The 19,863-nt window shown below is 39.8% G+C and overlaps 1 protein-coding gene across 2 annotated transcripts; it reads right to left on the bottom strand.

Annotated features, from left to right (window-relative positions):
• Positions 1–112: 112 nt before the first annotated feature.
• Positions 113–16,117, bottom strand: LOC5520816 (BTB/POZ domain-containing protein KCTD3). Of its 2 annotated transcripts, XM_048729701.1 has the most exons (19): positions 15,881–16,117; positions 15,258–15,311; positions 14,520–14,565; positions 14,232–14,305; positions 13,914–13,972; positions 13,731–13,811; positions 13,140–13,286; positions 12,591–12,675; positions 11,994–12,124; positions 7,300–7,362; positions 6,721–6,836; positions 6,361–6,448; positions 5,956–6,072; positions 3,821–4,147; positions 3,304–3,400; positions 2,839–2,971; positions 1,888–1,933; positions 1,376–1,678; positions 113–579 (listed from the first exon to the last, which is right to left on the bottom strand). In XM_048729701.1, coding segments are annotated over exons 1-19 (2,019 nt in total). In that variant the 5' UTR covers positions 15,931–16,117; the 3' UTR covers positions 113–577. The 2 variants fall into 2 exon arrangements, with proteins under 2 accessions (XP_048585658.1, XP_048585657.1); XM_048729700.1 differs by having other exon boundaries at positions 113–1,678; positions 15,881–16,116.
• Between the last annotated feature and the right edge of the window lie 3,746 nt (positions 16,118–19,863).

Raw genomic sequence — 19,863 nt, forward strand, 5'->3', positions numbered from 1 at the left:
CATGGATATAATTTGTAACTAATTCTTGCATTTGTTAACAAATTTTAAGAAAAGGGTGCATGTTTGTTTTGTAATGGACAGAAATACATATAATTTGGGATGTATTTTTTTATTGAATTCGGATAATAGTGCATAAGATTTAAATTTTAGGTTGCTTTAAGATTTCTTCCCATAATTTGTCCTCCTTTGTGTGTTGCTAAAATGCTTCCCTGAAAGACTTGCCCTGGTTGTCACAAGGGTGTGACCACACTGCAGGAGAACCATTCACTTGAAATGTTGTTGTGTTTCACAAGTTTACACAAAAAACTGTTTATCTAAAACCCAGATATAACTAGGTTACGAAGCGAAGAAATTGGTGTAGGAATAATACTCAGTCATTTCAAACAACGCAGCTCTTGTATTAAAATATGCCTTTTAAAACTACAAAACATTTCGAACAATGTAGAGGACATCACCGAGATGAAGACAACGCCAGAAAGAAGACAACAGTGAAGATAGGTTACAAGAGATGACTCGACAGAAGTAGAGGTTACTGTAGAGATATTACTGGTTACTGGCTATAGGTGAAGATACGTTTTCCTGTAAGAGAGATAAACAAGGTATTACAACAAGGCCGAGGAAAGAGGATCATTTTCATTGGTTCATTGGGTCCTGGTAAAACTGAGAAACAGTGAAAACATGTGCATATTTACGTAAAAAAATTTCCAGTTACGGTAAAGCATCCAACGAAACAATGTTTCCAAAAAATGGTTTGATAAAGATATGCACAGGAAAGAATATTCATCGTCTCAAATGAAATTTTAATTCTTTAGAATATTTAACAACAAAAACTCTATTATCTGTTTATTCCATCTATCACAAATGAATCTAAAAGTGTAAGCGCATTAGAACGGACCGTTTGATATTTGAAAGGGGGGCTAGCTGATCCCCACCCCCATCCCCACCCCAAATCAATAAAGGCTCAGGCTCTTAAAAAAATCAATAAAGCGAAGACTGACAGATGTTTCGAGGGAAAACAATCAAACATCAAATGGTCCCAAGTTCGATATGCGCACCAATTCTCAAAAGACAAAAGCTCTCTTCTTACTCTAACACATTTTACTTATAATTTTGCAAGAGTTTCGATTTAGAGGTTGTTTGCAGGCATTGGCGCTTATATCGAATCCGGGATATCGGCCGACTTGGCGTTAGCCAAGGTAAGTCACTTTATTTATACCTTTGAACTTCTAAAACAAAATCCATTTTTATAGTGACTTACTAGAATTAAACAAAGACAAAACAAGCCCAAATGCCACATTGACTATTTCACATAACATCCAGCGGGATCACCCCAAATCTGCAGCTCAACTGTCCCTACAATACTACTTGTACTAACATTGCGAAATCATGTATCGCGCACGAATGGAGCCTTCTCGTGACGGCGTGAGTTCTCGCGTGTGCGTGTGATCTCGCCGGCGCAGCGGTTCTCGCGGATGCGCGGGTTCTTCCGTTTCTTCCTCCGTCAGACTCGGGCAGGAGAGCGAGAGCTTCATGCGTGAGCCGAGCAGGTCATTTGTCTGAATGACTGAGGTCGCTGGCGACAAGGATGGAGTTGAGCACCGTGAAGCGCTCAAATCGCACTGTTCTAGCGTCTTGAGAAGCTCGCCCTCTGTTGGTCCCGCTGATAAGGAGGGGGCTTCTACGAAGAATAAGTTATATGCGTTAGATATGAAGAAATAGGCAGGAGAAGGGAATTAGGGTAAGGGTCTCGCCTCTGTCCCGCAGAAACGGGGGCTTCAAGGCAGCATAGAGTTTCACATGCAATGGTATTAGGGGAGGGTTTTTTCTCAGTCCCAAGACACAGGAGCTTCTGAGAAGTGCGAAGAATATCGCACTTCTGATCCTTACCAGCTAGCTTTGCCTGCTGTTCGAGCGCAGTCGTCAGGTCCCACATCTGACAGACAATAAAAAGTAAGAGATTATTTGATAAGATTGAAAACTGAAGCCCTCCCTCCGAGAGCTGCCTTAATGTCCGCCGAACTACGATAATACAAATTCGCAATTGGGGCCAGTTTACTTCCGGAGGGCCGATGGAAACAACAGACAAAAGAATCTTTTAGAATCCGCTCAGGCCATCCGCTCTAAATTATCAGTCACATCCTCGAAGAAAATTCCAATAGACACGCTGCTTTTACGATTTTGAAATATCTTTTGCGTTTTTCGTTAAAGATCATCGACCGGAAGTAAACTGGTTTCTTTTTTCGGGTTTCTTTTGTTTCAACTACTTCAAAATTATCTAACCTATACTGCCGTTCTCATACACATACCTGAATAATGCCGTTCTCATACACATACCTGAATACTGCCGTTCTCATACACATACCTGAATACTGCCGTTCTCATACACATACCTGAATACTGCCTTTCTTATACACATACCTGAATACTGCCGTTCTTATACACATACCTGAATACTGCCGTTCTTATACACATACCTGAATACTGCCGTTCTCATACACATACCTGAATACTGCCGTTCTCATACACATACCTGAATACTGCCGTTCTCCTATACATCCCTGAATACTGCCGTTCTCATATACATCCCTGAATACTGCCGTTCTCATATACATCCCTGAATACTGCCGTTCTCATACACATACCTGAATACTGCCGTTCTCATACACATACCTGAATACTGCCGTTCTCATACACATACCTGAATACTGCCGTTCTCATACACATACCTGAATACTGCCGTTCTTATACACATACCTGAATACTGCCGTTCTTATACACATACCTGAATACTGCCGTTCTTATACACATACCTGAATACTGCCGTTCTCATAAACATACCTGAATACTGCCGTTCTCGTGACCCGTGACAAGGTAGCGTCGAGGGCGTGACCCCATGCGACTGGACCCATCACACTCATGTACAAAGTAACACGAGATGTTGCTACCGTCCACTGAGCGTATGGTGCAGATCCTACGAATCAACAGATAGAAACTTTATTCCTTTAAATAGCAATTCTCCCATCTGTGTGATACGCACTCCTCATCCAAACAATAAGGAGAATGTAATGAGAGCTATGTCGGTTGGTCTTAGACATAGTGAAAGTGCCACCAAGTCGATATAGTTTGAATTATGGGAGTGTGGCCAGCCTGGGGAAGGGGTAGTGGGGTAGACTGTCAACCTATAAGGGGGGGGGGGGGGGTGACAGTCGTGTCTAGCGTAGGGTGTCTCTCGACCAGGCACCTAGAGTAAAGCCAGGCAATATTAATAAGGGACCTAAAAGGGTATCTGTCCGAGCCACTGACCTCTTTCCAGTGGACGAAAGCCGGACATGCACATGGTCGGTGTCCGGGACGATCTTTTCAATAAACACTTGCTGGTCATCACGGTCACCGAATGGACCTGGATAACAAGAACGAATGGTGAAATCATCAAAGCAAAATGACACACATTAAAAGTAATTGACCTGGATAACAAGAACGAATGGTAAAATCATCAAAGCAAAATGACACAATTCAAAGAAATGGACCTGGGTAAAAAAAAAAACAATGGATACCTAATAGTAGGATTTGTGTCACACACAGTCAACGAGTCTCGTTGAAGTTCAAATTATGGCGGGATTTTGTGACAGAGAGTGCGTTACAAAACCGCTATGCTAGAATGGCGTTACACTTTGGATGGGTCTGTTTTACCAGGACTGTTACACATTGGGTACGTTGCATGATCGTTATGCCAGGATTGCGTTACACATTAATAAACGTGGAGCGGTATTTCGTAGCATATCGAAAGCATTGTGTGACCGGATTGTAAACGTAGCGTTACCTAATGCGTTGCCTGCTGTATAGCTTGGATGCGAATCTGTTTCTTCTAGTGATACTACATTGAATGAAGCCAGAGGCGTGGATCCTGGTTGCGTGGAAATCATTCCACGAAACCTCGTGACATTCCACGTCCGCACGTGATTATATTCGCTGCACACAGACACGAGGTGCCTTTCGCTCAGCATAACCCGGATAACGGGACTCCTGTGGACCGTGAAGGTCTGGAACAGCTGAGGTCCTTGACCGACTGTTTCGGGATGTTGGACAATGACCCGCACGGTTCCCGCACTTGTCCCGTACGCGATCTCGATCCAGTTCCCACTCAAGCCTAAGGGAAATGCAAGACGAGCCATCAATAACAAAAATATTTTTTCCGAGGGGGGAAGGGGGTGGCGAGAAAGGTCTGGAAACCAGAAAACGAACGAGAAAAATAAACAACCAGGAGATAGTAAAAGAAAAACAATCGCTAGCAGGGGCTCATTAATAGGGGCAATCATCTGTATTATATAAATGTCACAGCGTTTCCTAGGATCAGGCTATTTTTAGACGCGCGCGCACGAACGGGCCAATCAGCTACTTTGACGTTAGGCTGCACGCGCAAATTGCAGTTAGGAAGAATATATTTTTATCTATCATCCGTTGGTTTTGTTTATATACCAAAAGAATTGCAAGCTAGAATTCAAAGTCATAGGTAGGATTGGATTCATATTAAAAAAGAGAGCAACAAAAAGTCAAAGTTACGAAGAGAGAACATAATTTCTTGTCTGAGACTGCGCGTGCAGTTGAGCTCAGCCAAAACGGCAACACAAAAGTTGAATCTGATTGGTTCATCCGCGCGTCTAAAAATAGCCTGATCCTAGGAAACGCCGTGACACCTATATAGTACCAGAACATGGGGAAGTTGATTGCCCCTACTTATGAGCCCCTGTCGCTAGAGACATGCCTAAATAGGGTGTGGTGGGGTACATACACGTTTTGGGTGTGGTAGGGTACATACACATTTGGGTGTGGTAGGGTACATACACGTTTTGGGTGTGGTAGGGTACATACACGTTTTGGGTGTGGTAGGGTACATACACGTTTTGGGTGTGGTAGGCTACATACACGTTTTGGGTGTGGTAGGGTACATACACGTTTTGGGTGTGGTAGGGTAAATACACGTTTTGGGTGTGGTAGGGTACATACTCGTTTTGGGTGTGGTAGGGTACATACACGTTTTGAGTGTGGTAGGGTAAATACACGTTTTGTGTGTGGTAGGGTACATACACGTTTTGAGTGTGGTAGGGTACATACACGTTTTGGGTGTGGTAGGGTACATACACGTTTTGGGTGTGGTGGGGTACATACACGTTTTGGGTTGGTAGGGTACATACACGTTTGGGTGTGGTAGGGTACATACACGTTTTGGGTGTGGTAGGGTACATACACGTTTTGGGTGTGGTAGGGTACATACACGTTTTGGGTGTGGTAGGGTACATACACGTTTTGGGTGTGGTGGGGTACATACACGTTTTGGGTGTGGTAGGGTACATACACGTTTTGGGTTGGTAGGGTACATACACGTTTTGGGTGTGGTAAGGTAAATACACGTTTTGGGTGGGGTAGGGTACATACACGTTTGGGTGTGGTAGGTACATACACGTTTTGGGTGTTGTAGGGTACATACACGTTTTGGGTGTTGTAGGGTACATACACGTTTTGGGTGGGGTAGGGTACATACACGTTTTGGGTGTGGTAGGGTACATACACGTTTTGGGCGTGGTAGGGTACATACACGTTTTGGGCGTGGTAGGGTACATACACGTTTTGGGTTGGTAGGGTACATACACGTTTGGGTGTGGTAGGGTACATACACGTTTTGGGTGTGGTGGGGTACATACACGTTTTGGGTGTGGTGGGGTACATACACGTTTTGGGTCGGTAGGGTACATACACGTTTGCGTGTGGTAGGTTACATACACGTTTTGGGTGTGGTAGGGTACATACACGTTTTGGGTGTGGTAGGTACATACACGTTTTGGGTGTGGTAGGGTACATACACGTTTGGGTGTGGTAGGGTACATACACGTTTTGGGTGGGGTACATACGCGTTTCGGGTGGGGTACATACGCGTTTCGGGTGGGGTAGGGTACATACAGGTTTTGGGTGTGAGGTACATGCTTAGTGCAGTCACCATGTCACCATTGGGGTCCTTATACAATTCTGTCACAAGTAAATCATTATCCTTCATACGCAGAGGGAACTTCTGCATGTCTGGAAAGATAAGAAAAAATTTATTTACTGCACTATTAAAAAACATCACACACTTTTAATCCAAACAATACTAAAATCATGTTTCAGCTAAAGAAATCTATGGACGGAACCATCAGACCCCATTTCTCCTAGACCTTCCCCTGCATGCTATAGCACTTTGCCAATTTTGCCACACAGCATCAATCAATGAGTAAATAATCAAATAACATATAATATAAGATTAAAACACACACGCACACACAAATACCCATAAACTCCCCATCATAACACCAGAAATGCAATCCTTACCAATATAATAAATAGAACCATTGGAGCATCCAAGAAGAAGGAACGACCCTGCCTTGTCATAGCTAGATATGGGTACAACATCTTGGATCTGAGAACATTACAACATCTACAAGCATTACAATGCCAGGGTGGTAAAAGAACTAAAAAAAAGTACTCAAAGGTTACATTTTTTTAAAATAAAAGCCCATTGTTAAATTAATTTTGAAGTCTGTGTTTAATTATTCAATACAGGTTTTACTAGAAGGCTTCGGTGAATAAAATTTGAGCTGTGAAACTATAATTGCAAAACATGCGCACACATGTGCCAAGCTTTGAGTTTTAGAATATAATAGAAGGGACAATGTTAGAGCATTTCCACACCTGCCAATGCTGTGACATGGAGTTCCAAACACCCACTTTACCAGTGTGACTTGTGCCGACTAACTGGCTGCCGATAAAGAAGAGGGTATCTACAGGCATTGTCAGGTCAAATGTCCCTGAAATGAAAAACAAAACACCATCAGACATTCTCAAACGCTCCATATTGGGCTGTCATAATCAATGGATGGCGGTGCTTGCAACTTCACCAAAAAAAATGGCATTTAATTACTCAGAAACCCAGACTATGCCCCTAGTAACCTAGAGGCTTTTCCATAAAGTGTTTCTCTTGCACTAGTGTTGCACCTGTATTTACAGTTTTGGTTATTTTTATCATTTTGGTTTATGTTGTGTCTTGCCACTGAAGCATATGAGCAAGGTTTAAACCTGGAGAGGCAAATTGGCAAGTAAAGTGTTAAAATTAAAGAGAAAGTAAAGCTCTGTCAGCAGCTTATTTCAGCGTAGTAATAATCTGGCCACTACTTTAAACAGCATAAATGATATCTGCACATTCTAAAGTATGTTGGCCTTTCTATAATCTCGATTGCTCATAATAAAAATATGTCATAATTATTTGTTTACCAATCTCAAACTTGGCACATCCATGCTCAGTGTTGGTGAAACTCCACAAATGAATTTTGCAGCCTGCAATGTGAGTATTTAAAGGAAATAAATGACCAACAAATGTGCACATCACGATCATGATTGCTATAAGCCATTTTAGAGTTTAAGGATGACCAGGGAAGAATGGGTTAAGGGGATCAAAATCCACCGCAAGTCAATCGTTCCCCATACAAACCTCTGTACTTTTCGAGCAATATTGGGTGTATAATAAACTGGCTCCATAAAGTTCTATTTTGCATAGGTATTCACCAAAACAGGACATGAATCCTAAGGTATGATTCATTAAAGCGATGGTTCTCTGATGATTATTATACAAAAATTGCCTTAGCCATGAGCAATGATAATACTGTAGATTAACCCCTCCTCTACGATTGCCATGTTTACAACACTGTATGCCCTTTCTCTATTCAAAACTCTAAGAGATATTCATGTATTTGCTTTACAATACAAACTTTTCACCTCAGTGTGATCAGATGTAGGTCTTATTCTCTGATATCTGAAGAAATACTTTAGTGTTGATAAAACATGGAAAATGCTGCATACAGTACAGCAAAATACTGTCTTGATCAATTAAAGACTTAAAGACTCATACTTCCTCTTCAGATTGCATTCAACTTTGGTCGATATTTTTGTAAAATATGGCATTTTGAAGCTAGTTTGCAAACCCCATATCACGCATAAAATACAAAGGTTTGTATGGGAAATCTTTACTTCCGATAGATCTTGGTCTGATAGGTCAGACTCGACCATTCTTCCCAGGTCATTCCTTAAACTCTGAACTGGCTTATTGTCATCATCATCATCATAGTGAAAATTGTATGCAGCATTTATTATTTTCAGTACCAATCATCAACATCAATACATCATTGTCACCACTACCGCCATCATGATTGTTCTCATCAACACCACTAATGCCATCATGATTGTTCTCATTATCACCATAACCGCCATCATGATTCTTCTCATCATCACCACTACCGCCATCATGATTGTTCTTTTCATCACCACTACTGGCATCATGATTGTTCTCATCATCACCACTACCGCCATCATGATTGTTCTCATCATCACCACTACCGCCATCATGAATGTTCTCATCATCACCATTACCACCATCGTGATTGTTTCATCATCACCACTACCACCATCGAGATTGCTCTCATCATCACCACTACCGCCATCATGATTGTTCTCATCATCACCACTACCGCCATCATGATTGTTCTTTTCATCACCACTACTGGCATCATGATTGTTCTCATCATCACCACTACCGCCATCATGATTGTTCTCATCATCACCACTACCGCCATCATGATTGTTCTCATCATCACCACTACCGCCATCATGATTGTTCTCATCACCACCACTACGGCCATCATGATTGTTCTCATCATCACCACTACCGCCATCATGATTGTTCTTTTCATCACCACTACTGGCATCATGATTGTTCTCATCACCACCACTACCGCCATCATGATTGTTCTCATCATCACCACTACCTCCATCATGATTGTTCTCATCACCACTACCGCCATCATGATTGTTCTCATCATCACCACTACCGCTATCATGATTGTTCTCATCATCACCACTACCGCCATCATGATTGCTCTCATCATCACCATTACCACCATCGTGATTGTTTTCATCACCACCACCACCCCCATCATGATTGTTCTTATCACCACCACCACCACCATCATGAATGTTTTCATCATCACCACTACCGCCATCATGATTGTTTTCATCATCACCACTACTGCCATCATGATTGCTCTCATCATCACCACTACCGCCATCATGATTGTTCTCATCATCACCATTACCGCCATCATGATTGTTTTCATCACCACCACCACCCCCATCATGATTGTTCTTATCACCACCACCACCACCATCATGAATGTTTTCATCATCACCACTACCGCCATCATGATTGTTTTCATCATCACCACTACTGCCATCATGAATGTTCTCATCATCACCACTACCGCCATCATGATTGCTCTCATCATCACCATTACCACCATCGTGATTGTTTTCATCACCACCACCACCCCCATCATGATTGTTCTTATCACCACCACCACCACCATCATGAATGTTCTCATCATCACCACTACTGGCATCATGATTGTTCTCATCATCACCACTACTGCCATCATGATTGTTTTGATCATCACCACTACCGCCATCATGATTGTTCTCATCATCACCACTACCGCCATCATGATTGTTCTCATCATCACCACTACCCCCATCATGATTGTTCTCATCACCACTACCGCCATCATGATTTCTCTCATCATCACCACTACTGCCATCATGATTGTTCTCATTACCACTACCTCCATCATGATTGTTCTCATCATCACCACTACTGGCATCATGATTGTTCTCATCATCACCACTACCGCCATCATGATTGTTCTTTTCATCACCATTACCGCCATCATGATTGTTCTCATCATCACCACTACTGGCATCATGATTGTTCTCATCATCACCACTACTGCCATCATGATTGTTCTCATCACCACTACCGCCATCATGATTGTTCTCATCATCACCACTACCGCCATCATGATTGTTCTCATCATCACCACTACCGCCATCATGATTGTTCTCATCATCACCACTACTGGCATCATGATTGTTCTCATCATCACCACTACCGCCATCATGATTGTTCTTTTCATCACCATTACCGCCATCATGATTGTTCTCATCATCACCACTACTGGCATCATGATTGTTCTCATCATCACCACTACTGCCATCATGATTGTTCTCATCACCACTACCGCCATCATGATTGTTCTCATCATCACCACTACCGCCATCATGATTGTTTTCATCATCACTACCGCCATCATGATTGTTCTCATCATCACCACTACCGCCATCATGATTGTTTTCATCATCACCACTACCGCCATCATGATTGTTCTCATCACCACTACTGGCATCATGATTGTTCTCATCATTACCACTACCTCCATCATGATTGTTCTCATCATCACCACTACCGCCATCATGATTGTTCTCATCTTTGCCACTACCGCCATCATGATTGTTCTCATCATCACCACTACCGCCATCATGATTGTTTTCATCATCACCACTACTGCCATCATGATTGTTCTCATTATCACCACTACTGCCATCATGATTGTTCTCATCATCACCACTACCGCCATCATGATTGTTCTCATCATCACCACTACTGCCATCATGATTGTTCTCATCATCACCACTACCGCCATCATGATTGCTCTCATCATCACCACTACTGGCATCATGATTGTTCTCATCATCACCACTACTGCCATCATGATTGTTCTCATCACCAATACCGCCATCATGAATGTTCTCATCATCACCACTACCGCCATCATGATTGTTCTTTTCATCACCACTACTGGCATCATGATTGTTCTCATCATCACCACTACTGCCATCATGATTGTTTTCATCATCACCACTACCGCCATCATGATTGTTCTCATCATCACCACTACTGGCATCATGATTGCTCTCATCATCACCACTACTGGCATCATGATTGTTCTCATCATCACCACTACTGCCATCATGATTGTTCTCATCACCAATACCGCCATCATGAATGTTCTCATCATCACCACTACCGCCATCATGATTGTTCTTTTCATCACCACTACTGGCATCATGATTGTTCTCATCATCACCACTACCGCCATCATTATTGTTCTCATCATCACCACTACCGCCATCATGATTGTTCTCATCATCACCACTACTGCCATCATGATTGCTCTCATCATCACCACTACCGCCATCATGATTGTTCTCATCATCACCACTACTGCCATCATGATTGTTCTCATCATCACCACTACTGCCATCATGATTGCTCTCATCATCACCACTACCGCCATCATGATTGTTCTCATCATCACCACTACTGCCATCATGATTGTTCTCATCATCACCACTACTGGCATCATGATTGTTCTCATCATCACCACTACTGCCATCATGATTGTTCTTTTCATCACCATTACCGCCATCATGATTGTTCTCATCATCACCACTACTGGCATCATGATTGTTCTCATCATCACCACTACCGCCATCATGATTGTTTTCATCATCACCACTACTGCCATCATGATTGTTCTCATCATCACCACTACTGCCATCATGATTGTTCTCATCATCACCACTACCGCCATCATGATTGTTCTTTTCATCACCACTACTGGCATCATGATTGTTCTCATCATCACCACTACCGCCATCATGATTGTTTTCATCATCACCACTACCGCCATCATGATTGTTCTCATCACCACTACTGCCATCATGATTGTTCTCATCATCACCACTACTGCCATCATGATTGTTTTCATCATCACTACCGCCATCATGATTGTTCTCATCATCACCACTACCGCCATCATGATTGTTTTCATCATCACCACTACCGCCATCATGATTGTTCTCATCATTGCCACTACCACCATCATGATTGTTCTCATCATTGCTATCTGTACCATCTCCACTATCTCATCATTAACATAATTAACAACACCATCAGCAGCATCTTTGTACTCTTAAAAAAACATGATCAACATCAATATCATTGATAAATAAAGCTCTACCTGTAGATACTGCCACCATCCTCTCCCCTAAAGATCCAGCAGTTACTTTAGCATTCAGTGCCACTCTCTCTATGGAGCGCTCCAGGTATGGGGAAGTGAAGACCATTATCCATTCTGCGGTGTCTTTTAACCTAAGTGAACATCAATTACCTAAAATCTGTGTGTCTTCAGAAATGGTTGACAACAAAACAAGGACAACAGAGCACTCGAAAAAGGGGAGCTGAGCACTCAGCAAAGTATTGATTTTCCCTACCCCGACCCCCTATTCCCCCCTCATAGCACTATTTCTTGTCTTTAGGTGCTGTTAACAATTCTGTATTCTAATTTGCCTTAGTGCAATATCTGTCCCCCTGGTGTAGGGGGAGTTTTCCTTTGCCTTCATCTTGAAACGGTTCCTGTTTGCAAAAGATATTCAAACAGGCAAAAAAAAGTTTGATATTCAAAAAGGGTTGTTTACCATTTTATAGATCAGGGAACTGTATGTATCGAGGAAGATTTGTGCTGTTTGTCTAATTTATCAACAGCCCTTTGAGCTTGTGAATAACATTTATTCTAAACATTGAAGGCATTAAACATGTCACAGTCAATAGCACTCACTTGTAGCACACAACACAATGAGCAAACGCGACAGCAATCATCCCATGATGGCCACTGACAATCAGGGCTTTACGAGGATTCACATCTACAGGACAAATCACCATTAACCTTAATCACAACCCAAGGGCAAGTGAAAGACACTTTATATATAGAACTTATCAACAGAAGTCAAAATTGGTGGGTCAGGGTCTGTCCCTGAAAACAGTCTCTTAAAGCTGCATTGTCACCAGTTTACTTCCAATAGATTACGTAACAACCTCCAATGATTTTTAACGGAAAATGCAAAAAAAATATTTCAAATTATTGAAAGCAGTGTGTCAACTGGAAGTTTCCTGTTTAATATCTCAGATTCTAATAGATTCTTTTGTCCTTTAACGGTTGAGGTTTCCGTTGGACCTCTGGAAGTAAACTGGTGACAATGCGGCTTTAAGTTGGGCTATTGCTGTGTATGGCTTCCACTAATAAAGGAATATGGAATCACCCTATAAGGAGGGCTCTATCTCATTACTCAGAGGCACAAGTAATTTCATAGTAAGTGGGAGTCTTTACCAACAGATGTATAGTTGGAGTCATAAGTGGAGGTCCTGATCCTCAAGTCTTGGGTACACGACTCTTTTGTCACCGTGCTTGACATGCTTGAGACAGAGCTGTGGTGCGATAATGATGCGACTGAATCCCTTTGCGGTAGGGTTAACTCTACAAAACAAAAAACCAGTTTATGAGGATAAGGCTCTCAAATATTACCATCAGGGTACCTAAGTTGATCTAATGCTGCATGGTGGGGCCATAGCTGACGTCGGGCCACTAGTGAAAGTGCGAGAGCCCAACAACTTCATTTTAACAAGCAGTGCCTTTTAAGTAATGCTCTGTGTGAGAACTAGGCAAAGTCCCAATGTCCTGTGGCAAAAAGCTTTATTATGGGATCTTTCTTTTATACCAAACATACATGCAGGTTGCCTAGTTCTTACATGGAGCATTACTTAACTGCTATTTTTGGAAAGACGATGGATTGCCCCATTATTCAAGACTGTGCATTGATATTACAAGTTTGCGTAAAGAAACAGCTACCTTCTCAAAAATAAAAAAAGATGAAGAACTAATTAAACTAGGAATAACTGTAGCTACTTCATAAATAATGACCTGGTGGCTGAAGATAGCCATGGAAGAGCACGTCGCCACATTTAGAGGAGGAGACTTCCTCACAAAGAGTGATCCGCTTGACTAAACATAAAAACATAAAAAGTGGATAAACCTAGGGTACAATTTAGATAAAAAGAAAGCAGACACCGATAGATTTCAATAGATCTAGATAAAAGTTTTTACCTAGAGGGGTAATGCCATAGAACTCTGCTTCATGCTTGATAACCCTCAAATCGAGACCCCTTCAAGGAAAATGATAACGCAGGGATGAAAAAAGTGATCATGATGGGTTGCTAAGGGTGGAATGCTACTAGCAAAACACACGGGGACTTTTAATAAAGACAGTTGACAGATCCCTTTGTATTGTCTTTGCCTCCCACTTTGTTTTGGGTTTGATTCCTGGTTCTGATGTGGTATCTGTTTTCTAAATATATTCATTTTTTAAACTATTTATATTTATTTTACTTATATACAAAAGTAAGCATAGGCATGCTCTTTTACCTTGGATCTAGCTCCTTTGTCCTCATAAAATTTAAGATGGGAACAAATGCATCTGGGTCTCTATCTATAAATATCTAAAAATAGAACAAAAAAGAACATATATCGTAAGTATTGATCTTTCAAGATGGACTATTCTTACTCAAAAGACCTTTTCTGCCATTAGACCACTGTGACTGCACTGCAGGTTATTATTGTGCAATATTCACTATCTTACAGGCATAACAGGTTTTAAGGCTACTCAAAACTATTCTTTTAAAAATTCGAAATTAGTGGAATTTGTAGACTCACAGCTCCTGTTTCATCTCTCAATGAAGAAATTCTGCCGCTCATCAAGCTGGAAAACAAAATGAAGTGTAAAATATTGTGAAATATAAAACAACAACAATAAAAGCAATGAATGGCAATGATAAATAAACTCCGAAATGACAAACAGTCAAATAATATCAACTTTATTACCATGTATTCAGGTAAAATTCACAAACTACTGTAAAAGTTAGTGAATCGTCTATGATATGAGGTATTTGTGAATACAAAGAATATAATCCAGTTTCAAATTTTAATATTGCCTGCTGGACATTTGGACTAAGGACGCATAAATACAGTGCAAATCTCAGTTTGAGACAAATTTCACACACATACTAGCGAGAATCCCTTGGATTGTGGATCTTGATTCGTGATGTACTACCCATGTACATGTGTATTGTTATCTCATCATCTTATCGAATTGTTACGTTTATTTATTTATTTATTCATTCATTTATTGTTTCTTTTGTTTTATTTATTATTTATTTATTATCAACCGTAGTATGTGCATGGGTAGTTGGTACGCTGCCCCTCATTGCCGGATTAGCTCGCTAGTGGCAATTATTGTATTTAAAGGTTAAAGGTAAAGGTGATCTGGGTGGTAGGGCTTGCACTGTATACATGAGTCCTTAGAGCTGTGTCAGCGGAAAGGTGGAATTCAAAACAGGACTATCGCAGGTGATGTTGATAACCATTAATCTGGTGATCATTTTGGATTCATACCTTGAGAAGAAAGAATCTGGGATCCATGATAAGGTTTGTTTGGAGGTAGAAAATCTGAAATTGCAAATATCAACATGTTTGCATTTCAAACCATGATTTTTATTCGTACGATCAAGTTAAACTCAAGGTTCATGTTTTCCATTTATAATTTTGCTTAATCAGCTTGATCGACAAAAGCTTGAATCTTTCTTAGATATAGCCAAAATACACCTGCGTTTTGCGAAAATCCGAACAGGAGACATATAACAGAAGAGAACAAGTAAGGTAATATGCTTCCTAAATCCAAACTACAGAATATACACAATGGTGGTAAATAGAGGAAATATTTTCAGAGAATTGACTGAAATGATATATATATAAAGCCAACATTCAATTATCGCCATCATAGAAGAAAAACATGCCTTCATGTTGACCAAACATGTCATAATACAAGACAAAACATTTGTCCCGTCGTATCGCACACCCAAATATTTATCTTAAATATCATTCTTTTCATTGAAATCCATTAACTATGTAATTCAAAAAGAATAAAGTAATTCCTATTGTGAGCAGATAAAGTTCTTCAGTAATCAAATATAGCAAAATTAAACGGTGGAAATGCGAAAAATGTTCTATCTTCTTACCGTTTCCCACCCACATTTAACGTGATAATTTCTCCAACAGAAACACTCATATTCAGTTTCTGTGTGTCGATTTGCTTGCGGTATCCCTCCGATGGACGCTCTATTGCGTTCAAGTGACCATTGCAGCAATTTTTCGCTCACTTCACCTGTTTCCTATGCAGAATAAATCTGACAGATACGGTATCCAAGATGGCGTTCACTCCTTGCCTTTTATAACGCGCATCCAGATTGGCTACTTTTATTAAAAGGTACTTTTGAAACAGCATCCATGATTCGTTAAAAAATATGCAACTTGACAACTTCAAAAACCACAGGTTAACCGCAGGTAAAAATAATTATCTTCTCGGATCGGATTCCCGCACTCGATGCATTTTAGGACTCATTTTTAGTTTTTGTTTTTGAAGGGTGCTCTTCTCGAAACACCCCGAAAATTAATTTTCCGTTTTATCATATTTTTTAGTGTGTGTGTGGGTGGGTGGGGGGTGCAAGAAACTCAGGCTTTAGAGATTCAAATTAACAGTGGCGTAGTCCAAAATCCTATGGCCTTAAAACAACAAAGTGATTCTTTTTGACAAATTTTAGTCACTCCATAGAGAGAGGGAAGGGGCCAAGGTGAATGTGACAACAACCCTACAACAGCCCCATTAGACTAAGGCTGACTAAGGGTAGTAAAGGAATGTAAATGAACCAGCCATTTTGCAAAAATGAAATTACCAAACTTGTGACCCCCTTTTTAATACACCTGAGTTCACTAGTGATGTTTGCAGGCAGCTGTGGGCTGTAACCCAAGCTACATATTGCAAAATTACATGGATAAGCAGAGTCCTAGTAGAGGGTAGGGCACGGCACATATCCCCAACCCAATATCCTAAAAAATTATAAGGGGGGAGTACCATTATATACTTTTAATGGTGGGGCACCATCATAAAATATAAGAAAATGAGGGGAGTACCATTATATACTTTTAATGGTGGGGCACCATCATAAAATATAAGGAAATGGGGGGAGTTCCATTATGTATTTTAAATGGTGGGGCACCATCATAAAATATAAGGAAATAGGGGAAGTACCATTATATATTTTAAATGGTGGGGCACCATCATAAAATATAAGGAAATAGGGGAAGTACCATTATATACTTTTAATGGGTGGGCACCATCATAAAATATAAGGAAATAGGGGAAGTACCATTATATATTTTAAATGGTGGGTCGCCATCATAAAATATAAGGAAATAGGGGAAGTACCATTATATATTTTAAATGGTGGGGCACCATCATAAAATATAAGGAAATGGGGGGAGTACCATTATATATTTTAAATGGTGGGGCACCATCATAAAATATACGGAAATAGGGGAAGTACCATTATACATTTTAAATGGTGGGGCACCATCATAAAATATAAGGAAATAGGGGAAGTACCATTATATACTTTTAATGGGTGGGCACCATCATAAAATATAAGGATATAGGGGAAGTACCATTATATATTTTAAATGGTGGGTCGCCATCATAAAATATAAGGAAATAGGGGAAGTACCATTATATATTTTAAATGGTGGGGCACCATCATAAAATATAAGGAAATGGGGGGAGTACCATTATATATTTTAAATGATGGGGCACCATCATAAAATATATGGAAATAGGGAGAGTGCCATTATATATTTTAAATGGTGGGGCACCATCATAAAATATAAGGAAATAGGGAGAGTGCCATTATATATTTTAAATGGTGGGGTACCATCATAAAATACAAGGAAATAGGGGAAGTACCATTATATATTTTAAATGGTGGGGCACCATCATAAAATATAAGGAAATAGGGAGAGTGCCATTATATATTTTAAATGGTGGGGCACCATCATAAAATATAAGGAAATAGGGGAAGTACCATTATATATTTTAAATGGTGGGGCACCATCATAAAATATAAGGAAATGGGGGAAGTGTCATTATATACTTGGGGCACCATCATAAAATATAAGGAAATAGGGGAAGTACCATTATATATTTTAAATGGTGGGGCACCATCATAAAATATAAGGAAATGGGGGGAGTACCATTATATACTTGAGGCACCATCATAAAATATAAGGAAATGGGGAAGTACCATTATATATTTTAAATGATGGGTCGCCATCATAAAATATAAGGAAATAGGGGAAGTACCATTATATATTTTAAATGGTGGGGCACCATCATAAAATATAAGGAAATAGGGAGAGTGCCATTATATATTTTAAATGGTGGGGTACCATCATAAAATACAAGGAAATAGGGGAAGTACCATTATATATTTTAAATGGTGGGGCACCATCATAAAATATAAGGAAATAGGGAGAGTGCCATTATATATTTTAAATGGTGGGGCACCATCATAAAATATAAGGAAATAGGGGAAGTACCATTATATATTTTAAATGGTGGGGCACCATCATAAAATATAAGGAAATGGGGGAAGTGTCATTATATACTTGGGGCACCATCATAAAATATAAGGAAATAGGGGAAGTACCATTATATATTTTAAATGGTGGGGCACCATCATAAAATATAAGGAAATGGGGGGAGTACCATTATATACTTGAGGCACCATCATAAAATATAAGGAAATGGGGGAGTACCATTATATATTTTAAATGATGGGTCGCCATCATAAAATATAAGGAAATAGGGGAAGTACCATTATATATTTTAAATGGTGGGGCACCATCATAAAATATAAGGAAATAGGGGAAGTACCATTATATATTTTAAATGGTGGGGCACCATCATAAAATATAAGGAAATAGGGGAAGTACCATTATATATTTTAAATGGTGGGGCACCATCATAAAATATAAGGAAATAAGGGAAGTACCATTATATATTTTAAATGGTGGGGCACCATCATAAAATATATGGAAATAGGGAGAGTGCCATTATATATTTTAAATGGTGGGGCACCATCATAAAATATAAGGAAATAGGGAGAGTGCCATTATATATTTTAAATGGTGGGGTACCATCATAAAATACAAGGAAATAGGGGAAGTACCATTATATATTTTAAATGGTGGGGCACCATCATAAAATATAAGGAAATAGGGAGAGTGCCATTATATATTTTAAATGGTGGGGCACCATCATAAAATATAAGGAAATAGGGGAAGTACCATTATATATTTTAAATGGTGGGGCACCATCATAAAATATAAGGAAATGGGGGAAGTGTCATTATATACTTGGGGCACCATCATAAAATATAAGGAAATAGGGGAAGTACCATTATATATTTTAAATGGTGGGGCACCATCATAAAATATAAGGAAATGGGGGGAGTACCATTATATACTTGAGGCACCATCATAAAATATAAGGAAATGGGGGAGTACCATTATATATTTTAAATGATGGGTCGCCATCATAAAATATAAGGAAATAGGGGAAGTACCATTATATATTTTAAATGGTGGGGCACCATCATAAAATATAAGGAAATAGGGGAAGTACCATTATATATTTTAAATGGTGGGGCACCATCATAAAATATAAGGAAATAGGGGAAGTACCATTATATATTTTAAATGGTGGGGCACCATCATAAAATATAAGGAAATAGGGAGAGTGCCATTATATATTTTAAATGGTGGGGTACCATCATAAAATACAAGGAAATAGGGGAAGTACCATTATATATTTTAAATGGTGGGGCACCATCATAAAATATAAGGAAATAGGGAGAGTGCCATTATATATTTTAAATGGTGGGGCACCATCATAAAATATAAGGAAATAGGGGAAGTACCATTATATATTTTAAATGGTGGGGCACCATCATAAAATATAAGGAAATGGGGGAAGTGTCATTATATACTTGGGGCACCATCATAAAATATAAGAAAATAGGGGAAGTACCATTATATATTTTAAATGGTGGGGCACCATCATAAAATATAAGGAAATGGGGGGAGTACCATTATATACTTGAGGCACCAT

Source organism: Nematostella vectensis, chromosome 7 (genome assembly GCF_932526225.1).
Source record: "Nematostella vectensis chromosome 7, jaNemVect1.1, whole genome shotgun sequence".
Classification (NCBI taxonomy): Eukaryota; Metazoa; Cnidaria; class Anthozoa; order Actiniaria; family Edwardsiidae; genus Nematostella; species Nematostella vectensis.

Excerpts from the sequence above, each read along its gene's own strand:
- LOC5520816 (XM_048729700.1), bottom strand. The coding sequence starts at position 15,930 with ATGAGTGTTTCTGTTGGAGAAATTATCACGTTAAATGTGGGTGGGAAA. Across the intron at positions 13,287-13,730 it reads TGGCTATCTTCAGCCACCAG|AGTTAACCCTACCGCAAAGG; the intron begins GTCATTATTTAT and ends TTTGTTTTGTAG. Across the intron at positions 1,679-1,887 it reads ACAGCAGGCAAAGCTAGCTG|AAGCCCCCTCCTTATCAGCG; the intron begins GTAAGGATCAGA and ends TATTCTTCGTAG.